We start from the raw sequence: 24,068 nt of genomic DNA, 5'->3' as shown, positions 1-24,068 counted from the left end.
CCCTAAATCTGGATTCCCAACTTTGAGAATGGAATAATTTAATGTTGAAGAGAACCACCATTTACTCCTACACAGCCTGGAACTGGCCGAGGAAAGACGAGAGGTAGCAATGGTAAAGATGGCTTACTACCAATAGAAACTTAAGCAAAGGTATGAAAAAGGGGTAGGAGCCAGACCATTGGCCCCAGGAGACCTGGTCTTGAGGAAAGTGGTGGGAATGGCTAAGAACCCTGCTTGGGGTAAGCTGGATCCTAACTGGGGGGAGGGGGGCATATAGAATCACTTCCATTACTGGCATTAGGGCCTACCATCTGGAAGATTTGGATGAAAATGTAATTCCTCACCCTTGGAATGTAAACAATCTACGACATTATTATTATTAATAAATTTTTTGCCATTCATATCTTGCTTGGTCATATCTTGTTGTGAATCCGTTTGTAGAGACAATTGGTCTGTTAAATATTCTAAGTGTTAAATAGAACCTGGGTCTTGTTTGGCTCCTTGGGTCACAAGTCTAGGGTAAATTAACATTGCAGAAAATATTCTAAGTGTTAAACAAAACCTAGATCTTGTCTGGCTCCTCGGGTCATAAGCTTAGGGTAAATTAACATTGCAGAAAATATTCTAAGTGTTAAACAGAACCTAGGTCTTGTCTGGCTCCTCATGTCACAAGCCTAGGGTTCTGGCTCCTCGGGTCACAAGCCTAGAGTAAATTAACATGAGCAAGTTTGCTTGAAGGGACTGAACAATAAGGGCCATGGGCATTTCCTCGGGTTTGTGAAGTAATGCCAGCAAGTTTGCTTGAGTCCAAGTACAATTTCTAGTAAGTATTGATTGATAATTTGTTTGAATTTCATAAGTTAGCCCACCCTTTATGTGGTGATGAAGTTGCAAACTGCCACGGTGTGATCATTATAAAGGAAGCTAACGTGTCATATAAAAGAACTTGTGCAAAGTAAACAGTAAAGAAATGTACAAGTATTTAAATAAACAAAAAAGTTTTAACTTCAAACTTTTCCATTAAAAGTATGAGAGTTGTGGTACAAAAATAAGGAAAAAGGGGGCACTGGCTATACAACCCATTACAAAATTTTCCTAGGTATTTCCTAGTCTAAAAACTAAGTTAGGTTGCTGACTCATTTTCCTTGGTCCCTTTCTTTTTCGACTCTTTGTCTTTTTTCTACCTCTTCAACTGTCCCACCTCAACTGCTTCCTCTTCGGCCTCTACATCCGGCACGTCCACTAGAGGTGGAAGTTTTTTTTTCTTATCTTTGCCTTTGGCCAAGGTGGAAGAGGGAGTGTCACTAGGCTAAGCCGAGGAAGAAAGGGGAGTTGAACTTGGATCTACTAGAGGCTGAGGGAGAGTGGGAGCTAGGCATAGAGCAGGAGGGTAGTACACTTTATCAGGAGGCCAAACCTCTGATTCGGTGTCCACCCCCGCAGCATTCAGGGCTTGGCCCCATAAATCCAAGCAAAAGGCACGGGCAACATCCCTGAGCTAGGTAGTTAGGATCTCTGCTGCTTCGGTCATGCCGGTATCGGATGCTACTTGCTTGGCCTCAGCTTTCTCCTTCTCCTTAGTCTCCAACTACTTATTAGCTTGCTTCAGCTCCACCGCTGTCAAGGCCATTTTATTTTCAGCCTTCTTTTAGGCCTCCAATGCGTCAGCCACTTGCTTTTTATAGCCTTAAGGGCAGACTCAGTATTTCTGCGAGCCTTTTCCACTTCAGCCAGTTGAGTAATGGTCTCCTTTAGCTTCTTGTCAGCATCCGAGTGGGCCTTCTGGGCAGGCTCTTGCTTAGCCTTGGCATCCCTGGCCATCTCCAGGGAATGGTCCACTCATTCCTCGGTCATAAAGGCAACCTGGATAGACTACACAAAGAACAAATACATAAGTGTTATACCTTGCACATAAAGTATTGTCATGCAATCAAATGGGGGCGTTCACGTACCTTGGCCAGATCTTGTTTGAGGGCAAGGAAGACTTCACGTTTCCTGAAGGATCTTAGCTCCTCCATGTCCTCTGGTAGACACAGGGCTTTTTCCAAACATTCGGCCACTAGGCTAGAGCTGCCCTTGGTGGGATCCCTTAGATTAGCATCATCTAGGTTTGGATTGCCTGAACTTAGAGTGAAGATGGGCCTCCAGATGGAGGCCTTCCTTGGTTGTTCCCCTTTAACTTCTTTGGAAGTCCCAATGGAAGAGGACTTCTTTGATTGTCCTTTCCCGGTCCGGGCTTCTTTGGCTGGGGGCTGATGGGAAGACTATGTAATCTCCCCTTCTTCGGTGCCCTTGGCACTTTTGCCTCCCTGGGCTCTTTTTCTTTTCTTGTCTCCAACATCAGCAGGAGATGTGTGCGTGGCAGCTGGGGTTGGTGGCTGAGTCAGCACTGCCATAGCTGGGGAAGAACTTCCAGCATGGGTTGTGAGAAGAGCCAGTAGGTGTGGGGTTTTTTCTTTGAAACTCATTGCCGTAAAAGTTTGAGCTTGGGATGTGATGGGAGCGTCCAAGCGATAAAAGACTTCAAAATCCTTGTCTGTTACTTCTTGAACGGACTCGGATGTGGATTCTTTTTCTTCCTCGTCCGAGGGGAGAGTTGGCTCTTGGGAATAGATAATTTTGGCAGCTAAGAGAGCGGGTAACTGAGCATCCTGAGTCCTTTCCAGAGGAGGTTCGATTAGCAAGAATCTAGGGACTGCCACATCAATTAGAGCCAAGTGAGGGTCTTTGGCTCTAATAACGTTCTTTGGACTTTGGAACCGTTTGGTGGACGGCGTGTACCCAAGGATGACGTGGGCTGCCCTAAGCTATCCGTCCTTGTGCAAAAATATTTCTGATCTAAGGATCCTGTTTAGGTCCTTGAAGTTCACCAAGTGCTTAGCTGGTGCAGTGTGGTATTCATCTGCAAAAATAAATAAGAAGAGCTGTTAGTGAAGTGAATAAATGAAGAACTCTTGCATGAATAAAGTTAACTAAAAATCCTAAATGTCACTCCGGTCCTCGGGAACCCTACTTGGTTCCCCTTCTTGGGTAGGGCAATGTATTCCATCATGCCAGCCTCCCGAGACAAGAAGAAAATCCTCGTCCATGCCTTTGCTTGAGTCAGGCAAGTAGGAGATCAACCTAACTGCGGGAACTCTACACTTCATGTAATATTTGGTTTTCTCCCCTTTCTGGCAATTGTACACCTAATTTACATTGTGCCAGGTAAGGTTAGTCTCCATTCTATGGTTTATTGTATCTACATACCCGAGGATCCTAAAGATGTTGGGTGAACATTGGGTTGGGTTTAACCTATAGAAAGTTACCCTTCCCATAGGGAAATCAACACACCTACGGATGAACGCAAAGAGTGCTCCTCGAGAGTTTAGTTCTTCAACTTAGATCGCCAGAATGTTCAAAATGAGCCTCAGCCAGCTCTAAGTTCTCCTTTTATAGGAGTGAAAAAGTGAGCGGCAAAATTCCCACCCATCAATGAGGGGAAATGAGGACCATACGATCTTGATCAAACCATAGAACGTGGGGAGACAAGCAACCGCCTAACGCCATAAATGTGAGATCGTGGATTTCGAAGTGCCAGAAGCATGCGAAAGACAGATGAAAGGACGTTGATACGTGGGAACGCATGTGGCACGTGCGTATTTTACTTGAGAGACTAAAACTTCACTTTTGTCTCATAAATAAATAGCAAAAGTTTTAGGGGGCTATTGTGGGTGCCTGAAGACCGAGGATGAAGTTGAAGGGCCGTAGCATTGGCCCGAGGACTGAGAATGAAGCTGAAAGGTCGCAGCATTGACGTGGAAATGCTACCAGCCACGGGCCCAAGGAAGGAAGCCACCTGAGGAGGAGAAGAAATTAATTATGGTAATCTATAGTATTCTAAGTGGGAGCTAGGATATGAAGAAAGTGGAAGTTAGTGGGCAGTAAGGAAGCTTTTGGCCTAGTGTAGCCTATTGTATCTGCATTAAATGGTAGACAACAGTTTTATCAGCCGCATTGATGAGGAAGTAACCTGAATAGTGTAAGCCACAGCTAAGCAGACTCCTTCCATCATCTTCTTCAGATGTGAAAGGTAACAAGTGTCAAAAAATGAGGGAGGTTAGATAGAAATGGATGGTGGAGATGTAATGGAGGTAGATGTATATAAGAAAATGGGAGAGCATTGGAAAGGGGATCGAGAAAAAAGAAAAGAAATTAGAAGGAAGAACATTAAGAGAAGAGAGTGAATAGTATTACTTTTCATACAGACTTAGTCTCCTCGGGAGAACTTATGGAGAACTAGATAGCCATTTGTTCCTTAATATAAACCTTACTTTCCTAGTTGTTGTCCTCAGGCTAAGCCCTCTGTTGTTGTTCGTTTCCTCCTCTTACAAATTCTATTGATTTGGGCCAGGGTTGAAAGGCACGGCCCACTTCTTTAGGTGGGCCTGGACCACTTATTTTTCTGGCCCCTACAAATATGTTCATGCTTGTTTGATTTTTTTTTTTTTCTTATTTTATTTAGTTCATCTTTGAAAAGAAAAATTTTATTGCCAGTAAGTATCCTTCATACTTGAATTTTTATTTTCCCTCATAAGCCACTGTGAAGGCATTCAAAAGTACAGGACCACTAAACAGTGTGAAAACATATAACAAACCAAAGCACCCGAAAGAAATTATTGCCAAGAATAAACAATAACAATTTTCATCTGGGATTCCTGAGAAAAACAAAAGAGGAGGAGGATGAGAGAGAGAGAGAGAGAGAGAGAGGCATGGCCGTATGTGGATATTGTCAGCTTTAGACGAAAGAGGGAAAATAACTGTTAACTTTAGGTTGACAGTTTTATTTTAAACTGGGTCGTGTGTATTGCACATGACTTTTGCATGTTTGTCTCTCTCTTTTTTGACACCTGTCTTTGTTTGCAGCAATGTGTAGAAAATCCCTGTCCTTTTTTAAATTATGCTGGTGTGGTCTTGATTTTTCATTTTGAGCAATGAAAAAGAATATGGAGTCCAACCAAATACGCGTGGTTATGCAGATTCGTCTTCTAGTACTAAAGGGAAAAGGAAAATGAATTCATGCCTATCGTTCACGTACGCCTATGCTCCCTTTTTTCAGTGAATTGTGCATTTGATTTAGATCTTTTTTGGATCTGCTATTTGTCACATCATGTCTATTATGTCCGCCTCTCCTGAGCTTTTGTAAATTTCTTGAGCCTCATCATTGATCATACCTTAATAAGTTACAATATGTCTATAATGAGACCTTAAAGACTATGACCGGAGACGTGCTTGCAACATGCATCACTACTAAAAAATGCGCTCTATAGCCACCTTTTAGCTGCGTTTTCAAAAAATGTTATTACAGCTAACCTATAGTCGTGTTTTTGAGAATCGCAACTTAAATTATTGACCTATAGCTGTTTTAAAACACAGCTATAAATTAATTCAATAGTCGCGCTTCTAAGTACTTTTAGCCATGTTTTTTTGGAAAGGACCTATGTCAGCGTTTGAGAAACGTGACTATAGGCCCATTCAGAAATTAAAAATTAAAAATAAATAAAAAAGAAAACTACCTATTATGGCGCTGATCAGCTATTGCATCATTGCTGATCAGCTGAAAACTATGAGCTGCATTCATCACTTTTCACTGTAGCAAACTGAATTTCATAAAAAACATTCAAAGGCTCATCACGAGGGGCGTCATAAATCACTAAATTAGAAGTTTTTCAACATCCCAAACTAGACGTGCCAATCAATTAGCTTCATGCAGTAGGCATATACCGAAGCCAGCAGTGGGAGGGTTTAGTCATGAGCGACTCTTCAGCCATAGACATTAGAAAATAGCACCTAAGAAATTACTGGCTGAATCTAATGGATTTTTATTCTCTCACATTCACTATTTATCATTCATTTTTTATATATTTATTTTTATCATTAAATGTGGGTATTTTTTTAATTTTTTTTTAAAATATGTATATTTTGGTATCAATTGTAACTATGTATATGAAATAACGGATGTAAATAAGTGTAAGAAAAAATATTTAGCCTCTCAGAAAATAAGAGTGTAGGATATAATTTTTGCTTCAGTAGGTTAATTTGGTTGACTACGATGCATGCACTGCGATATCTACATGCATTTTAGTGAAGACGCCTCAAAGTTTTTTTTTGTGAGAAGGACGGAAGACACTCAGACACCTCAAAGTTGTACTTAATTATTTGTTTATTTAACAAATACACATATAAATGTCATATATATATATTCAAAAACAAGCACAACGTTGAAAGTATATAATTTAGAAAAAGATAGAGATAAGACTGAGTTCTTTAATAAGCTGTTGATATCTTAACTATATATGCCGGCACCGTATACCGATATACCCGAAGATTAAAAAAAATGTCTCTAGAACTGAGCCACTGGCTTTGATTATGCTTTGTTGAGTAAGGCCGAGGTGCATGATTAAGCAGTAAAGTGCATGAAATTCGCACCAAAAAATCTATTGGTTTCCGTGGCATAGAATCGTTAATTACTTGGAAGGCCTTTTGTCTCTAGTCTATGTCGGGTTATTCGAGCTTGAATACATAATCATATCTTGCAATTTGTGGGAACATATCATAAAGTTGTCTGTGTACGAATCCTTAAAGAAGATGAGACCCCTGTATGATGTGCCACAAGTAGGGGCCACCCCAAGCTCCACGCTCTTTGCCTATGTGTAACATGCATGAGTTGAAGTAGGTTTGCCTAGCTAAATACTAGTTTTGATGCCTTAATGGGATAAAGGCTTGTTAATTTTTACTACAATTAAAGTTTCTACCTCAAAGTTAGGCAGGTTTAGGTGAAACTAATCACATGGTAGAGGCAAATACTAAAAGCTACTACAAAAGGTTTTTAAACTGAAGTTAAAATGAATATGATCGACAGACAAACATAATGAATAACTGTCTAAATTATGTTTTTGAGGTGATTTATTGGACTGTAAGATTCATTGTGTGTATAAAATTATGGTAGTCACATTTGGACTTTTTAAATTTAAGTTTAAAATAAACTGATGTAACCTCTTTGACTCAAACATATCTTAGGAAAAGTTGATACTTGTTATAGTAATTATTCATTTGATTTACATCTACTTGTTATAATATTGTGCTATTTATCAATAAATGGTATTATTGGATTGATCTTTTGGTGGGAAATGATCTTCACATGCGCATGCACACACATATATGACCACTCTTTAATATATAAGGTTTATGACAAGAAGGTAAGAAATTCGGACTAATTTGGAAACATTAGGCAATTTACTTTATACCTACTATTTAGTATTGGTTTTTAGTTCCTACTCTATGGAAGGGCCCTTAATGAACTCAACTATGAAAGATGGCAAAACCGGCTTGATATTATTTAATGGGGCTATAATTAAACCAATCTGAATAAAAATTTTGAAATTCAAGATTAGTTTACATCTTCTTTTTTTTTTTTTTTTTTTTTCAAATATGAATTGAGTTCAAACCCATCATCAAACCATGCTTCATAGTTAAGTTTAGTTCATTTATTTTTTCAACTAGCTAGAGTTTGTTCACAAAAGTACCTAATTAATATTTCTCTATTCACATAAAATGAATATGATGGTTAAAAGCCTAATCCTTTCATAAATTGAACTTTTTAGTTTTAAAATTATATTTAAGGTCTTATTGGCTGAGTCTTTTAGGCACAGTGATTTTTTATTTATGAATTTATAAAAATAAATTCCATCAACCTTGTATCTTTAATAAACCAACTAAGTAGGTTAAAATGATATACTTTACAAACTCATATAAACCAATATGAACTTCATGATATTTATAATATAATAAAGACATGTGTGTATACATGTCAAATTTCATATTCATAAGATTTTTCACAAAAGTATATACTAGAATGTTTGAGGTTGACTTCTTTACTAGTTAAAGTCTCAAAGACTTATTAATCAAGTCTCTAAGAAGGGCTTAAACTTGGCTTGTATATAGGCAAACAGAACAAACATAAATGATTTTTTTTCTTTTTCTCTTATCCCTATAACTAAATAATTACATTATAATATAACATGTGTCTATATATATGTCAAATTTCATGTTCATAAACTTGTTCATGAATGCATGAGTGAGTATATCTCGAGCTTGGATTCCTTATTAGTCAAAGTCTCAAATATTAATTAATCAGTTCTCAAAGAAGAGCTTAAACTTGACTTGTATGTTAACTAAACGAACATAAATTTTTTTTTTAAAGAAATTCTTGAACCAAATCATATAAATAGTTTGATTTGTTACACCCTTATAACCAAGCCATATACATGGTTTGATTTGTTTACATACTTAGAACCAAATAATTATTTACAAAAAAAGAGAGATTCCAAGATTCCAACATAAAAGTTGGGGAACTGGTTAGGCCGGCCATTCTTTTCATTCCAACATTATATCCAAGCTTAAAAGCAGTGGCGATTTACTGTCTGTCCTATGCACAGGCATTAATTCCGGCTACAGAGGAAGCTTTTCAAAGCAAATCCTGAAAGATACGGAAAATCCAATTACATAGACAAGACCTTTCTAATTGCGCAGCTTAAGATGGCTGCCAACTGGATGTTTGTACAGCTGAAGCCATTTCAGATCTGGATTCCATTCCAAATAAGCTTTTTATGAAAGCTTCAACGAGTAATCATGTTGTTAAAACAAGCAACTACCAGCTGCTGCATTTGACTGTAATAAATCGTTTAAATTCTAAAGTGTGTTGGTCATGGCAATGAACTTTGTATTAGAATAACAAAGATTTCATGGAAGATATATATACAAGTTATGCATTATTGCGCAAACAATAAACATGCTTTTCACGACTGCAATATATATACTATATGTTGTGATTCCATGCTTTATGGTCTTTGCTCCTTTTCCTTTCGTATTAATTAGTGAAACACTATTCAACCTTGTATATTTGTGCTAACGAGAATCCTACAGACTACAGTCATAGTGTCTTCGTCAAACCAACAATAATTAATTGTTGATTCTAGCTATAGTTATAGGTTGACAAACCATGATCAAATGTAAGTCTTGTAAGTGTGTTTTAAATAAATCTCGAAGTCAAGACTAATACCCAGGAAGATTGTTGTTTATGTGTTTTCAACACCTTTTCAACACTTAGTCAATCAATCGAGATTTAATAATTTTGATTGATCGATATGACTATACCAGGTTATAGTTTTAAGCCCATCAACTGTCCAAACTTCTAGGTTTCCATGCCACCAAAGCTAAGCTAAAAATTAAAAAAATAAAACCTAGAGGATGTGATTAAAGACTTTTTGAGAGCTGCGCTTTGTACATCTAGAGATAAAGTATTCAAAACTCTCTCAAAGCATCAACCAGTAATCAAGGCTGAAGAAACTAAAGATTCGGTGAGTTGTTGCCCCTAGAATTATCAAGTTGTTAGAAGAAAAGCTTTGAGTGAGTATTTGAAGTTGTGAACGGGAAATTCGCGTGCAACAATTCATATATAGAAGAGTTCATGGTTTTGGAGTTGTAATATTGGATAACTACAATAAGTTTTACAAGTGGTAGTAGTTTAGTATAAAGTTATTCTATATTGTAAAAACATCAATCCTATATAGTGATTGTTTGTGTTGGGATTGGCGGCAAAGTCCATGCAGTTGATTCCTTTGGAATAGTTTTCCCATAAGTAATTAATAAACTTGGCTTAATAAATGGTTAATCAACACAACTGGGGTCTAAAGTATCTAACAATAGTGTTAGAGACACAAAAACAATTACAATCTTTTTCACAAGTATTGATATGACAAATTGTGATTAGAGTAAAATTATTTTATATGAACCCACTTCTAACACCAATTATAACGTATCACTCTAACAATTGTGAAATTAGTTAACATCATTAAACTAATTGTCAAAACAAAAACAAAAGGTTGGACCCAGCTATTTGCTTCGACATAGGATTCCAAATATATAGTTAAGTACAATGACAACATTAGAGGAAGGCAGGGCACCCTCTGATTCACAAATTACTTTGTTTCTGCTTGTCAACATCTTCACTATAAAATAATACAAACCCAACATGTGCAGTTAGGTACCTAAGGAATTTTAGATCATCATAGAGCTAGTAAATTTAGTTCTTTTGTGCATCAATATTTATCTACCTTGAACCACAAGCTATTATAGTAAAAAAAAAAAAAAAAGCATTAGATTCTCCAAAACACAAACTAACTTTTTTGTTTCTACTGTGAGATCCTTAGAGATTGGATAACACAAAATATTGTACCATATGCTTGGCCTTGTGGAGTATTGCACTCCATATTCCCCTAATTAAAGCCTTATGGGAGGGAACCAGCTTCTATGTGCAGTCTATTCTAGTTCATATTCATATACTTCTATGTAATGATCATCATATCCTCAAATTCCAATAGTGCAAAGACATATTAAATTTGAAGCCGCAAGTCGCAACTAAGAGTGGCTCAGGTGATTAAGGCATAAATTTTGTGGACCATGGCTGGTCGGAATTGTAAAATTACACGTACGAATCAGTATGTTCAATTATATATAAAGTACACGAATTAGTATGTTCAACTAGTATTTAGTTGAGAATAAAAAGGTTGTATATATATATCTTATGTTCGGAAATTTTCATATCTCAACCATGTTAGTAGAATCTTTCTGTGCCTCCTAAGTGGTGGCTTCTCATTTGATCATAGAAAGGGCACAAGTAGAACAATGTGAAGTTCAGAAATTCATTTAATATCAAATTTTCTTCAATAGTACTACAAACACACCCAATTTTACAACTTATCAAAATGGTTGATTCTAAATGGTAGAAAAAAAAAGTTATGAATAAAAAGTATTCAGTACTACTCACGATCAACTATTTTATGTTAAGAAATTGGAAAATTTTGTTGTGTACTTCTATTTATTCATTGTTCCATAGCCGACGAAAGCTGCCACGCCTGTCAGATGCATAAGTCCTTAGAAAGTTCTTGACCCCAGGTTGCAATAATTTTAGCTTTGTAAAAAAATAAATAAATAAATAATTGTACATGATCAATATTGCAACTGTGCAAGATATCACCAACGCCTTTTTCTTTGCTTACATTATTTTTTTTAATAATTGTATCTTCTTCTTTTTTTCTTGAGAGCAACGAAGGGGGTTGCTTATTTGGTGCCACAAACAGTCACTCAATAAAGAAGATGAGCACTAGGAGCATTTCCATTTACTTACACTTTTTTGCTACATGTTACTATAAAGTACAATTTGTAAATTTAGATGTGTTTAAAAAAAATTTACAAAAAATTTATAAATATAAAAAATAAAAAATAAATAAAAATAAATAAAAACTTCACAAGGATGCTATTATTTTGGAAATAACAAATTATGCTTTGCATTTAATTTCCTTTTTTTATTCTTTTGGCTGTTTCAGTTTCAAGAGTGAGCCTGATCTTTGACATATGCCATGCATGTTGCATTATTATGTCACTACTGTAGCCATTGGTAATGATAAGTAATTAATAAATCAAAGCGAAGGTAAGTTTAGCACTCTAAATTGTTTAAATATTATTATTAACTATACATTGCATTTGTAAAAACAGGGAGGCGGGGGAGGGGAATAATTGCACCTATCCACTTTAAGCTATGAGAATGTTTACAATCAATTCTCAAGATTATTTTGTAATATATGTCTATCACACCATTCAAATTAGGACCGAAACTAACAGATTAATCCAAAATTAAGATGTTTGTTGCAAAAATTTTATAGTTTAAACTTTAAAGTACACATTAAGTATTCTTGTAATTTAGGAAAATAACTTCCTATTAATCTATTGATTTTTACATAAATTAAATGTTAGATTATACATTACAAACTAACTCGAAGAAGACAAGAGTCTTGAAGCTAAATTGACACATCTTCATTCACAAAGTGCTTGGGGTTTAGGGAGGGAAGGGTTCGAGCTGCCCTTAAGGTAATTTGTTAATATACCATTTCAGGAAAATTTTGATACCACTTTTATGAGAAATTGAAAAAACCATCAAAATATTATTTGCTTTCTTTCTTTTCTCATAAAATTTTTCTAAAATAGTTCACTAAAAAATATATTTAGAGTATACATTAACTTTTTCCATACTCTTCCCAAACAATAATTAACCTAAAAACATAAGGCATGATTTTTAACCAATAAATGTGCTTAGAGTATACAAAGCATGGCCACAAAAAATTTACTTAAAGTATCTGTTAACTTTTTACATAAAATTTTGGAATTCAAAACACGTCCCAAACAGTAATTAATCTAAAAATATAAGGCATGAATCTTAACCAATAAGACTATGGACGCATCTTAATAATTAGGACTGCCATCACATCCCAAGAAAATACTACAAAGCATGGCCACAAAACTCACTGAAAAACGTGTGCCCGTAAGTGTGATCCTCCTTTTTTCCTGTCCTTGGTTCTTTTTCCCTCAACTTTAATGTTTTGGTAAATTTGTAATGACAGAATCCCATGCTTTCTTTTCATTTCCTTGAAACGTGGGTTTTAATTGTTTTGTAGAGTAATCTAATAGTTGCATGGGTGATGATGGCCCTTTGTCACGCAGTCTCAATCTTAATTTCAAGCTTCTATAATTTTATTGAGATCAAGAAACGCATATTCAAGCATTAGGGTTTTGAGAATTTATCCCATGTTTTAGCAAAACACTAAGAGAGCGTTTGGATTCGGTTGATAAGTCTGCGTTTGCGTTTTGTTTGCTTTTTTTTTTTTTTTCACGCATTTTTAGCTTTTTGAGTGCTGCGGTTACTGTTCAATGAACAATAACCGCAAATTTTGACTTTTCCAATTTGTTTCAGCCAATCACAGCACGTCGTGTACTGTTTACGGACCCACAAATTTCACTTTTCAGCAACTTTTTCATTAAAAATGGGTCCCATGATACTATTCACACATTTAAAAATTATTTTGCTACAGTGTTTTTCAGTTTTCAGTTTCAGTTTTCAGTTTTCAACTGTATCCAAACGGACCCTAAGTTCTCACCAAGGAGGGCTCAACCTATAGGCAATTTAAGTAATGGCCTTAGACCCCTATACAATATAATATATTATATCCATTTATCTTATAGTATAGCAAAAATAATAATAATAAAGCTTTTTCTACTGGAAAATAGAATGTATTGTTTAATGAATAAAAATTTTTAATTATGGCCCAAAATTTTAATGAATAAAAATTATCTTAAAATTTTTATTTTCTTTTCAAATATTGTTATGCATTATGTTTATACATTTTAAGAGTGTAAAAATTTTCAACCTTCCAAACACATGGAAGATGGGTGGACTCTCTCTCTCTCTCTCTCTCTCTCTCTCTCTCTCTCTCTCTCTCTCTCTCTCTCTATATATATATATATATATATATATATTAAAATTAAACTTAGAAGTAATAGTTTATCAGAAAAATTCATTATTGAAATCCAATGTTCAATTCTTGAAGTTTAAATTAATAGATAGTTTGTAATGTATAATCTACCACTTTGCTCTAGTTAGATTATAATGGGCTAGGGTTTTCACTATAGCTAGTTATTGGGGCTGACCACTCTGCTCTAGTATCTTTTTTCAATTAAGAGTACTGTCTGTTGCATGCACTGTCCATTATAATTGAAAACGTGACTTTAAGTCATGTTTTCAAGTTTGAAATTGTGATTTAAAGTTATGTTTTCAATTATAATTGGTTGTGTGTGCAACAAGTTTCTCCCTATGTTCAATACCCCCTAAAGTAAGCTCTAGGACTAGGGTTTCAATGGTAGGTTGCCTCCATGGGCACTCATTTGACCTTAAAGCATGGCTTGATGCCAACATCCACCCACTCAACCATGATGAGCAGTTGAGCACCTATCCAGAATGTATTCATCGCATCTGCTCCATCAGTTTATTCTGCAAGTACAATGGGAAATTGTCCATACAACTAACAAGCCAAAACTGCATGACCAAGACATATAATTAAGTTTAATCAAAATCAACATATAGTATAACCCCTAAATGAAACAACAACAAAAAAATGGCTTGCTATGCCTTAAATCTATCTAATCATGTCAGATTTGGGTTCTTTTGATCCCTCATGTCATCATGTGCTTTAACCAACTCAAAACCATGCTTAACCGCAATAGCAAAATTATTTACTCACATTCATGTCCAGACACTTTGGGTCAACATGAATCCACTCAACTTTGGCTCAATCACTTTTATAGTCATGTCTCATAAATATATAATCCAAGGACTGCCGACAAGAGAGTAAAAATCTAAGACAAGGATGGAGTACAAAGTGTTTAAGTGAGACAGGGGCAAAGAATGCCTCGCAAAATTCCTGTCTCATTGTCATCCCTACTTGCAAATGATACTCAAGAAATATATAAAGACAAACCAACTCAAAACTCTTTACACCCAAATCACATGTAACTCACATATATGAGTATCTTTCAATCCCAAATGTTACTAAGATCTTTCAGCCTCCAAACATAATCGCATTATGAATTTAATTTAAAACCTCCGAATAAAATCATATTATACTTATATATCGTTCATGCAGGTCTATTTCAGTTTCAAGGAATAACTACCAAATAATTTCCATATACGGTAGGAACATCTTAGACCAAAATCCCACTTAGGAAAAAGCCTCCACTTGGGATAAAGTCGCCAAAACTTTTACAATGGTGGTAATATACAAAATTTTATTATCTATGTTTTGGAGAATAATACTACTAAATTAATTTTTTAACAAGAAAGATTCTTTCCTTTCACACTTTAATAACTCTAATAGATTATGGAATTTTTTTTTTTTTTTTTTTTTGAAAACCCCTAATAGATTATGGAATTTGAGTCTATATATACCTAACAAAATGGTATATAAACGCAATGCACAGCTTATTGTTAATAAGTTGTTCCATAATTATCAACTAGGTATATTAAGACACTTCATTCCTTATGTTCCAATACGAGTATTTTACTCAGCTTGCTGCACATGTTCGATTCCTTTTTAATCCCCAGTGGCACGGAGATTTCATGACACTGTGGGCAGCCGATATTTTCTCCCTTTCTCCCTGTTGTACGTAAAGGATGATAGAACGAGAGCCGAGAGGGTCTTTTGGTATCGTAGGTGCATGAAAATACACAAATCAAAGCAAAAGAAGAGTCGTATTGAGACCTTCTCAGCATAAAGGCAAAGGGGGTTCCCTCCTTGTCACGTTCGAAACCAGCTAAGCCCTCTCTCTCTCTCTCTCTCTCTCTCTCTCTCTCTCTCTCTCTCTAGGTTCGAGAAAGTGTATGCAACAGAATCCAATCCAACCTATAAAGAATACAATCACCCTTAACTCCATGAAGTAAAAAAAACTGACAAACCCCAGACCCTTAAAAAAAATTCTTGCCTTAGCTAATCTGATAAACTTCCCTCTCTCCTATTCTCTTCCTTCCTCCAGTTCTTTTATAGACCCAATTATTATAACCACATTCATCATGCAATGATAGTCTTGTTCTGTACTTGTTTACTTGATCTGTGTCTTTGATATACAGAGGGCATCTTCTCCTAGAAAAATAAAATATAGAATGAAAAATATGGGTGGCAGTAGTACTAGTAGTCGTACTTCTTTGCTTTTCAAGATCATGCTTGGAGCACTAGCATTAGTGGGGTTTATTTTTCTTTTGTTGGTTGGTAACCAGGAAAGTGGAAGAGCAAAAATGGAGACAACATTATCGACTCAGTCTGGTGCAAATTTCAAAGGCAAGGAGAAGCTTGTCGACCATCCGGAGTTGGATCTCAACTACATGAGCAAAAGAAGAGTTCCCAATGGACCAGATCCTATACATAACAGGTATATTACTATTACCAACACATACGTATACTATATATTTCTGTACATATACACGGTTTACATCTAATTTCTATTTTTCATTATGTGCTATCTTTTTTGAGGTCAGAAAGTTTTAGTTTGTTTAATTTGCATGTATCTATGGTGTATGCATGTGTGAATATTTTTACCAAAGTTTTCTTATCTCTAGCTAAAGCAATTAGAAATTTTTATAATTTGGTTATTACACTAAGTACTAGCTAAGAAGGGAGATTTGAATCTTAGTTCTTCTTATAATAAATTAAAGAAGGCCAAGTAATGTCGCTATGCTACGCTATTGGTTGAAGAATTTTAATTAAGGTGGGGCACAAAATTTTTATTTATTTGCTAAACATATGTAATTGAAAACTTTTTTTTTTTTATAATTTTTTTAATCACAATCAGTCAATATGCTATGGATTTCCAAATCTTACAAAAATACATAGCTCTATCGAGTGATCCCTTTCAACTAATAGAACCATAGTAATGTTTTTGTTCCATCTTTAATTATTGAACTGCCTGCAAAAATTCCCTCAATTAATGGCCTTTCCTTTCTTTCTTACTTTTTTATTTTATCTGGCTTCCAACTATGAGAAGATTTGTTGGTTAAGTATAAACAATTAGGATTTTCATGCTTTAACTGTTACATTGAGGTGTTGATTGAAGGTGTCCAGATACTTTATTATATATTACAGTTTACTAAGCCCCAGTCCAAAAAAGGAAAAAAGGAAATAAAGTTTGTCTACTCACTTTATTCCATCCCCTAGTCATGATTATTCAAATTAAAGCTAATTAACATTTCATTTTATTCTCGACGTAAGAAGCCTTCAAGCTTTTTAGGGTGCCTTTCTTATCACTTTCTTGTTTCCTTTATCATAATTCGCAAGTTCAACTCAGAGTTTGTCATGATTAGCAATGGTATTTGTTACAAATATCAGTAAGCTAGAACTTTTGCTTTCTCAACAGGATTTCTTATTACTCATCAAACGTAACTGAAGGCATTGTTGCTTATATAGCTTATTTTAAACACTTTTGCAGTATCTGAATTAAAATAAGTTGATGCTTGAAGGATTGTTTCTTAAGCAAGGAACATATCTTCCATATTGTTAAACTTTGTCCATAAGCCTCCACTTGACTTTTTAATTCACTAAACTTTTCTCCATATATAAGATACCAACTAACGGGTTTGATTAAGCTGCCAAGAGTTTAGTAGCTCAATGGCATTACACGATTCTTCTAGTAAAGAAAAACTTGCGATCAAATCCCCATTCCCTCAATTACCATAGGGAAAAGAAATTATTCAACTTTAAGAATTATGGCATGTTCTTATTTTCCCTTTTTATTTTCTTCAGGAGAGCTGGGAACTCTGGAAGACCTCCTGGTCAAAAATCCTAGACATCATCAAGTTCAACAAGCTTCATGAAACTCAATTAATTTGCAGGAGATGATGCAAGCATGTTTGTATTTCTTAGATATGGGCCTATAGATAACCCTGAAAAATACTCAAGAATCCAATCATGCATGCAAATCTTATTTTACAATTACCCTATTTGTTATGGGGGAGTAAAGAAAAGGAAGCTTGTCGCACACAAAATACACTCAAAAGAATCCCAGACGAAGATTAATCAGCCTTTGTAGAAATTCCACTTCAGTTTTTTTGCATTCTCTTTGATTATTTTTTTTAGAGTGAGAAATAGAGAGTGAGCAATTTTAGCATATGAGTATCAATCTTTGCATGTAAAAGACCAAAAATATAATTAAGTTAATAGTAAGCATAGCATGCATATCTACGAGCTAGATTTGAAGAACCCAAAGATGTCCTGGCATACTTAGCAGTGATATGCATGCATGGGAAGGGTACATGTACCGGTCACTATCTATCAAAGTCATCTTTGGCTTTGGATTTGTTCAGAGTTTTAAACATATATTTTATTCCATTAATTACTTTAAAGATGTGGCATGAGTTCCAAAACTAAAGTGAATCCCACCAATTAAAGGTTCTTGTACCTGTAAAAATTAAAGTTGCTCTCGAAACTGAGTTGTGTGTTGGTCTTTTTCTCTGGATTCTTTGGTGGGGGTGCTGGACTGTTTTGGTCTTTGGTCCATTCAAACTTGATAAACTTCATGAGATTCTTCTCTAGTCTCGTGGCGTGGCAATCAAATAACGAAAGGAAGGAAAAATAAATATATAAATAAATGAACAAAAGGTAAAGGAGGCACAAACACATACGGTCATTCCCTTCAAAGTGAAACTTAAAGGAGGCATACTCAAGCTTTTTATTTGCTTTCACCTTTCTTGTTTTGTTTTTATTAGATTGAGTAGCAGAGAGACTGGGACCAAAGTAAAATGAGATTCAAATTGGGATGCTTATGAAAAAAGGGGGAAAAAGTAAAAGGGATTTAAACCGGTGCATTTTGATCCATGTGAGAGAATTAATTATTAGGTATTTTCAGAGGGCCAATGTTTCTCTCCAAATTAGTCTGGAGAGAAATCCCCTAAACTTCTTTTATATTTTTTATTGGATGTGAATTTTAAAAATCCAACAGTAGGATTACATGTTCTTTATGTACTTAACATACATATAAAATTTCGCTCAAATCAAATATTATTTACTATTCGATCAATGAACTTATTTTTTATGTATAATTTTTTACCACAAAATTTTGAAATTTGAAGTTTAAACATGTCATTAATAACAAAACTAGTGATCTTTGATCTTCTTAAAATTTTGCAAGCATGAAGAATATAATAAGAACATGCAATCTAACGGTTTGATTTTCAAAATTCACATCCAATAAAAAGATGGAAAATGTTAACCAGGTTTAGGAGCTATTTTTAGAAATATTTTATTAGGAGAATGATAAATTAATAAATATTGTTAACAGTTTTTTATATTTTCCATAAAACTAGTGTCAAAACTTTCTTATACTGGTTTATTAACAATTGTCCTAAGTGCATCCATTAACATAACCTTAAAAGATATAGGAAGAGTTTGAATGATTTTTTTCCTAACTAGTTTAGAGAAAAATATTTTCATTCTTAGAGTCATGTCTAGAAATACATGACTATCTTTTTCTCAAAAAAAAGAAAAAAAAAAAAGAAATACATGACTATCTACTGTCCACATCAATAAATATATAATAATAATTTAAGAATTAATTTTTGTGTCATTTTTTTTTTTGGAGAAATAATTACAACATACTGCTAATCCTGCAGTTTGAACTCTTTCCCCCCTAGACCTCAAACACTTTGTACATGGAGAGGTGCCAATTCATCTACAAAGCTTTTGACTTAAGTTTATGTCATATGTTTATATGAAATAAATAACTTTTATTTTTATTTTTGTGGAATGTGGAACGTGGAGTATCAATTCCCTAAAGTCCAGAAATACCTAACAATTTTCTGATGGCAAGACAACGAATCTGGAAACATATGGGTCATCAATTGCAATTGGAGTTGGGGTCCTCAAAGAATTTAGTAGTGTTGAAAGGGGTCCAATAAATAGGAGCCCAGCTCCACAAATAGGCAACCTTAAGCTGTAGTTTCCGCCATTTAATAAGGCTTGTCCCAGCCAATTCTGTAACATGTTGGACTTGGTTTGAGGGCCTAATTCTGCCACCTAAAACAAGTCCAATCTACTTATTTCTATTGGTGTTTCCTTTTCTTATATATAGTGATTTGGTTTTGTGGCCCATATCAAAACCTTAAACCCACAATCTTTTTTTTGAACACTAACCTCACAATCTTTAAATCTTATCAACTTATTTTAATCCCATCCAACAAATTATTTTTTTAAGACAAAGACTCAACCAATCACAAAAATGTATTTAATTAATTTTAATTAGTAATCAATCAAAATTATTTTCCATCCGAACTTTACCTAGTAGATCTTGGCATGTAGAAACTTACTTGATAGCTGGGGAAAAAAAAACTTCTCATTTCAAAATTTTCAATGCCCCTAGTTGGAAACTAGGTTATTATTATTATTATTATTATTATTATTGATTGATTGATTGATTTGAAAAAAATGAGGCATTAGCCGAATGCCCCTTGTTTGGTGACGTTTTAAAAAATGGCAGAACGTAGATTTAATACTTAGGTGATGTTCTTTAGAGTCTCATTTTTAAGATTTAACTATGTGATTGTACTTAACTAAAAATATAATTCATCTCATGAGAAAAAAGTCATATGGCTAAATTTTAAGAGGAAAACCTAAGAAATAGCGCTTAAATACTGCACCTAAATTTTGTCATTTTAAAAAAATAATGTATTTTATCAAACATGGATGCGGCATAGCCAAATGCCCTTGATATGAAAATGAAGCACAGTCAAATGCCTTGGTTTTTCTTTTATTATATTTAAAAAAAAAAAAAAAAAAGTGATTTTATTATTTACAAAAAGAATGAAGCATAGCCGAATGCACCTAGTTTTAAGATATATATTTTTTTAAATAATTTTATTAAAAAGGAGTGAGGTATGGCTGAATGCCCCCACTGTGCTAAGATGCTATGCCTATATGCCATAACAAGCTCGTTTTTTATTTATTTATTTTACTTAAGAATAGAATTCTATATTGGTAGGACACATCATGGAAAATTGTCTCTAATCACCTTAATAGATATCAAATGGTAATTAAGTTCAATTATTTTTCTAGTTTTTGCTAAAGGTTGTATTAGAAATGATTTTTCTTACCTAAAAAAATGAACAACACTTCTAGGTCTTGTTTTGTTTCAAGAACTTAGATTTTTTTTTTTTTTTTTTACCTCACAATTTGGCTCGTAGAGTTGCCTTTTGTACAGGAAAAGAAATCAGAGATGGAGAGGATGCTTCTCCCTCATTTCTCCTTTATAAATTATCATTATTCATTTAAAAAAAAAAAAAAAAACTTGCTACCTACCTTTGTAATGAAGGCAAACCTTATTTGGCAACTTCCTTTTTCCTACAAGCTTAAGTTGGGCTTGAATCATTTTGCAAGTTCAAAATTACGGGTAGTTCCTACAAAGGATCGAACAAATGACGTATATAATACTTGAATTCTCGATGTAGATGCTACATAGTTGGTTCTCATCCTTCAAGCTCATATTGGTCATGGGTTGAGAACGGGAATTGAACTCTATAGGATCCAACTTAGCATCATTTTTTAAGATTTTGAGAAGAGTCGCTCTTTGGAGAGGAGTAACTCCTGACATAGCAGTAAAAGCAAGACCTGAAGGCAGATCGACTCATCAAGTTCCCATTGAAATATGTACGAAGTATTCGAAATACAGGAAAGAAATACCATTCAAGCAATATTTCTAAAGGAGTTGCAAATGGATTCGCTCAAGCTCCCTTTTGCCTTTGCACTTGAGGGTCAATCTCTGTTTGGCCCGAGGAAACATTTGCATGCCTCTGTTACCTTTTTGGAGGCCTATGCCCTGAATGGTCTGAAGATTTAAAAGATTGGAATAAAGAAATGCATAACTTACCTTTTTTCTCAAATAAAGAAAGTTGAGCTTGAAAAAAATATATTAGTGTAAGGACACGATTCGTGACGAACCGTAACAGTGTTGGGTTCGCACGTGAAATGGCCCAAACAATATCATTTGTAGAGCGTGGGTTTGAAAGGCTAGGCCTTAGTCACCAGGCGGTGGGTTTTTCGGGGTGCTCGTATATAGTTATGTTTCCTTCACCCCTGGAGTCTTTCTCCTGGAGGTGGGCTGGGAGGCTCTGGTTTTTGGCCATTTTTCCCAGCCTCCTCTCTAGGTTACTGATTTTTCCTTTTATACTCGCCTGTGTTCACTGTCCTTCGTCCACGTATAGGGTCAACATTTCCAAGGCTGATATTTGTCCCATCAGCCCATACCCAAAGTCGTTGGGGGTGGTTGTAAAAGCCAAAGAATGCGGCTATGTCAGGTTAAGAGTATTAAATGGCAGTAAGGGTAGCTTTCCCTGGATATTTTAGATCTTTCTTCCAAGTTTCAGTCCTATACCGTTTTTACCCCTCTTTCTAGGGGGACTTTGGGTCTGCCGAGGACTGAAATGCCCTTGGCGGTATCCATAGGCTATCTTGCCGAGCTTGGGCCATAGCCCTCCTCGGCTTGGACCTTTGGATTCTCCCCGGGTAGATGGGCCTGATCCATAAATCATTTGAGCCCCACAATAGCCCCTCAAAACCCGGCTGTCCAACCTCTTGGTTGGAAAGGGGGGTTTTGGTAATGCCGAGCTTTTATGATGGCTCCTTTAATTCGGCCTTTCATTAATGCTGACGGTTTTCCATCTGTCCAAGAAATATACTGATCTACGAGGCGTTTTTTGATTTTACTCCTAACGCGTTCTCGTCGTTTGATTATTCAAAACACGCTTTTAATGACTTCCCTTTACGAGACTCATTTACATTCGACATTGAACGGACACATCTTCGTTTTCAGATTCTTTTGGAAACCTGAACGAATTTAATGCCTTCCGTTTTGCCCTTCCTATAAGAAGACAAGTAGGAGGCTATCACTTTGGTGCAGAGACCCTTTTATTTTTCTGAGATTTGAAACCCTTTGCCTCCCTTAGCGTTTACTTAACCTAGTAGTTATACACTAAATCACAGTACATTCACCATAACAAATGATGAAGAAACCATACCCCTCCTCAAAGCGTCATGTTCTAATAAAGCTCGAAATGGCTCGGTCAGGGCAAAGATGGCGGAGGCTTAAGATTCGTCTTACCTTCCTTTCAGTCAAAATCCGAAGCAGGGACTCGTCACGTCAAACTTTCGGCGTGACTGAGTCAAGAACACCCATCATCAGTACCAACCGCGCTCTCATGAGCATACCTAATATGGCTCCAGTGTGTTAGGAGTCAGGATTGAGGCAGGGACTAAGTGCCCCTGCTTCTTCCTCTCTTCGTTCACTGGCGCCTCCTTTTGCCTCCCTTTCTTAGTCTTCCCAGCACCAGTTCTATCCTGGTGCTTTTCTTTCTCCCTCTTTTGCTCATTTTTCTTTCTTTTCATCTCTTCTCTCTTCTTCTCCTCCTTCTTTACTCATGTCCTCCATTTTCTTCATTCATCTCTTCCATCTTCTTCTTCCTTCTCCTTCAAATTCTTCTTCCTTCTCCTTCATCTTTTTCCAAAGAAGGTTCTTCTTTCGATATGATTAATACTGAGACAGAGATTGGAGAGACTTTGAAGACGAGTTTAAAAGACACCTGGCTGTTTACTTATTTGTACCGCGAATGTTAGTGTTGCTTCGGCAGCTCACCTTTTGTATAGGCTTGTTTGAGTCCCTCTTTGTACGTTGTAATAATTTTTCATATTAATAAAAATTGTTGTTATTTTACTTCGCATGTTCTGTCTCTATGTTTTTACAAATTTGCAAACACTGCTCAGCACAATAATATAGCATTTGAATCGATGACAACTAAGGCCAAAACACTTGCTAATAAAAAGAAGCCACCACAACTTTAACAGAATTGCTTGAACTAGCAATGCGTACCTGTGAATAACGATAATTGCCCGAAACAATGCCGAGATTAGAACTGGATGCTCTATGCGGTGTAGGAAGTAATCGTTCGAAGACATATCACCCGCAAAAATGAACAGCCCCCTTAGGCTACCGAATAGTGGAGTGCCCCACCATCATCCTAACACTTTTATTGGCCTTAACATTTTACAGTATCTGAGCCGGGGACTTTTCCCATCCGAGCAGTTATAAAACTTGTAATAATTTTTTTTTTTTTACTTGGTTTCCCCATAGGCTTGAGTCCGAGGACCATGCAAGGCCTTGGTTCTGTATAAAACTTGTAAGATTTTTTTTTTACTTGGTTTCCCCATAGGCTTGAGTCCGAGGACCATGCAAGGCCTTGGTTCTGTCCAGAACTTGTAATTTTTCTTTTTTGTACTTGGTTTCCCCATAGGCTTGAGTCCGAGGACCATGCAAGGCCTTGATTCTGTATAAAACTTGTAAGATTTTTTTTTACTTGGTTTCCCCATAGGCTTGAGTCCGAGGACCATACAAGGCCTTGGTTCTGTCCCTGGGCCCCCATGCAGAACGGGCCTGGGCCGCGAGTTTACTAGGCTCACAAATTAAGAGGTATTTCCGTAGTGTTTGGTCACGCGGTACTTTTTGGCGTCCTAGTGTTCGAGGTGCGCCTTCACGAGACTCCTTTAATCTCATGGTTGCAGATGGCGTGGGAAATCGAGCCAGAGACATTTTGTCTGTAGCGTTCCTTGGGA

At 35.7% G+C, this 24,068-nt stretch overlaps 1 protein-coding gene across 1 annotated transcript; it reads left to right on the top strand.

Annotated features, from left to right (window-relative positions):
- Positions 1 to 15,255: 15,255 nt before the first annotated feature.
- Positions 15,256 to 17,839, top strand: LOC115981903 (CLAVATA3/ESR (CLE)-related protein 25-like). Its single transcript, XM_031104333.1, has 2 exons — positions 15,256 to 15,852; positions 17,220 to 17,839. The coding sequence occupies exons 1-2, from the start codon at positions 15,587 to 15,589 to the stop codon at positions 17,260 to 17,262; spliced, it is 309 nt and encodes a 102-aa protein (XP_030960193.1). The 5' UTR covers positions 15,256 to 15,586; the 3' UTR covers positions 17,263 to 17,839.
- The last annotated feature ends 6,229 nt before the right edge of the window (positions 17,840 to 24,068 follow it).

The sequence above is a fragment of the Quercus lobata genome, chromosome 3, assembly GCF_001633185.2.
Source record: "Quercus lobata isolate SW786 chromosome 3, ValleyOak3.0 Primary Assembly, whole genome shotgun sequence".
NCBI lineage: Eukaryota > Viridiplantae > Streptophyta > Magnoliopsida > Fagales > Fagaceae > Quercus > Quercus lobata.
This window is presented reverse-complemented; position numbering and strand designations above follow the sequence as displayed.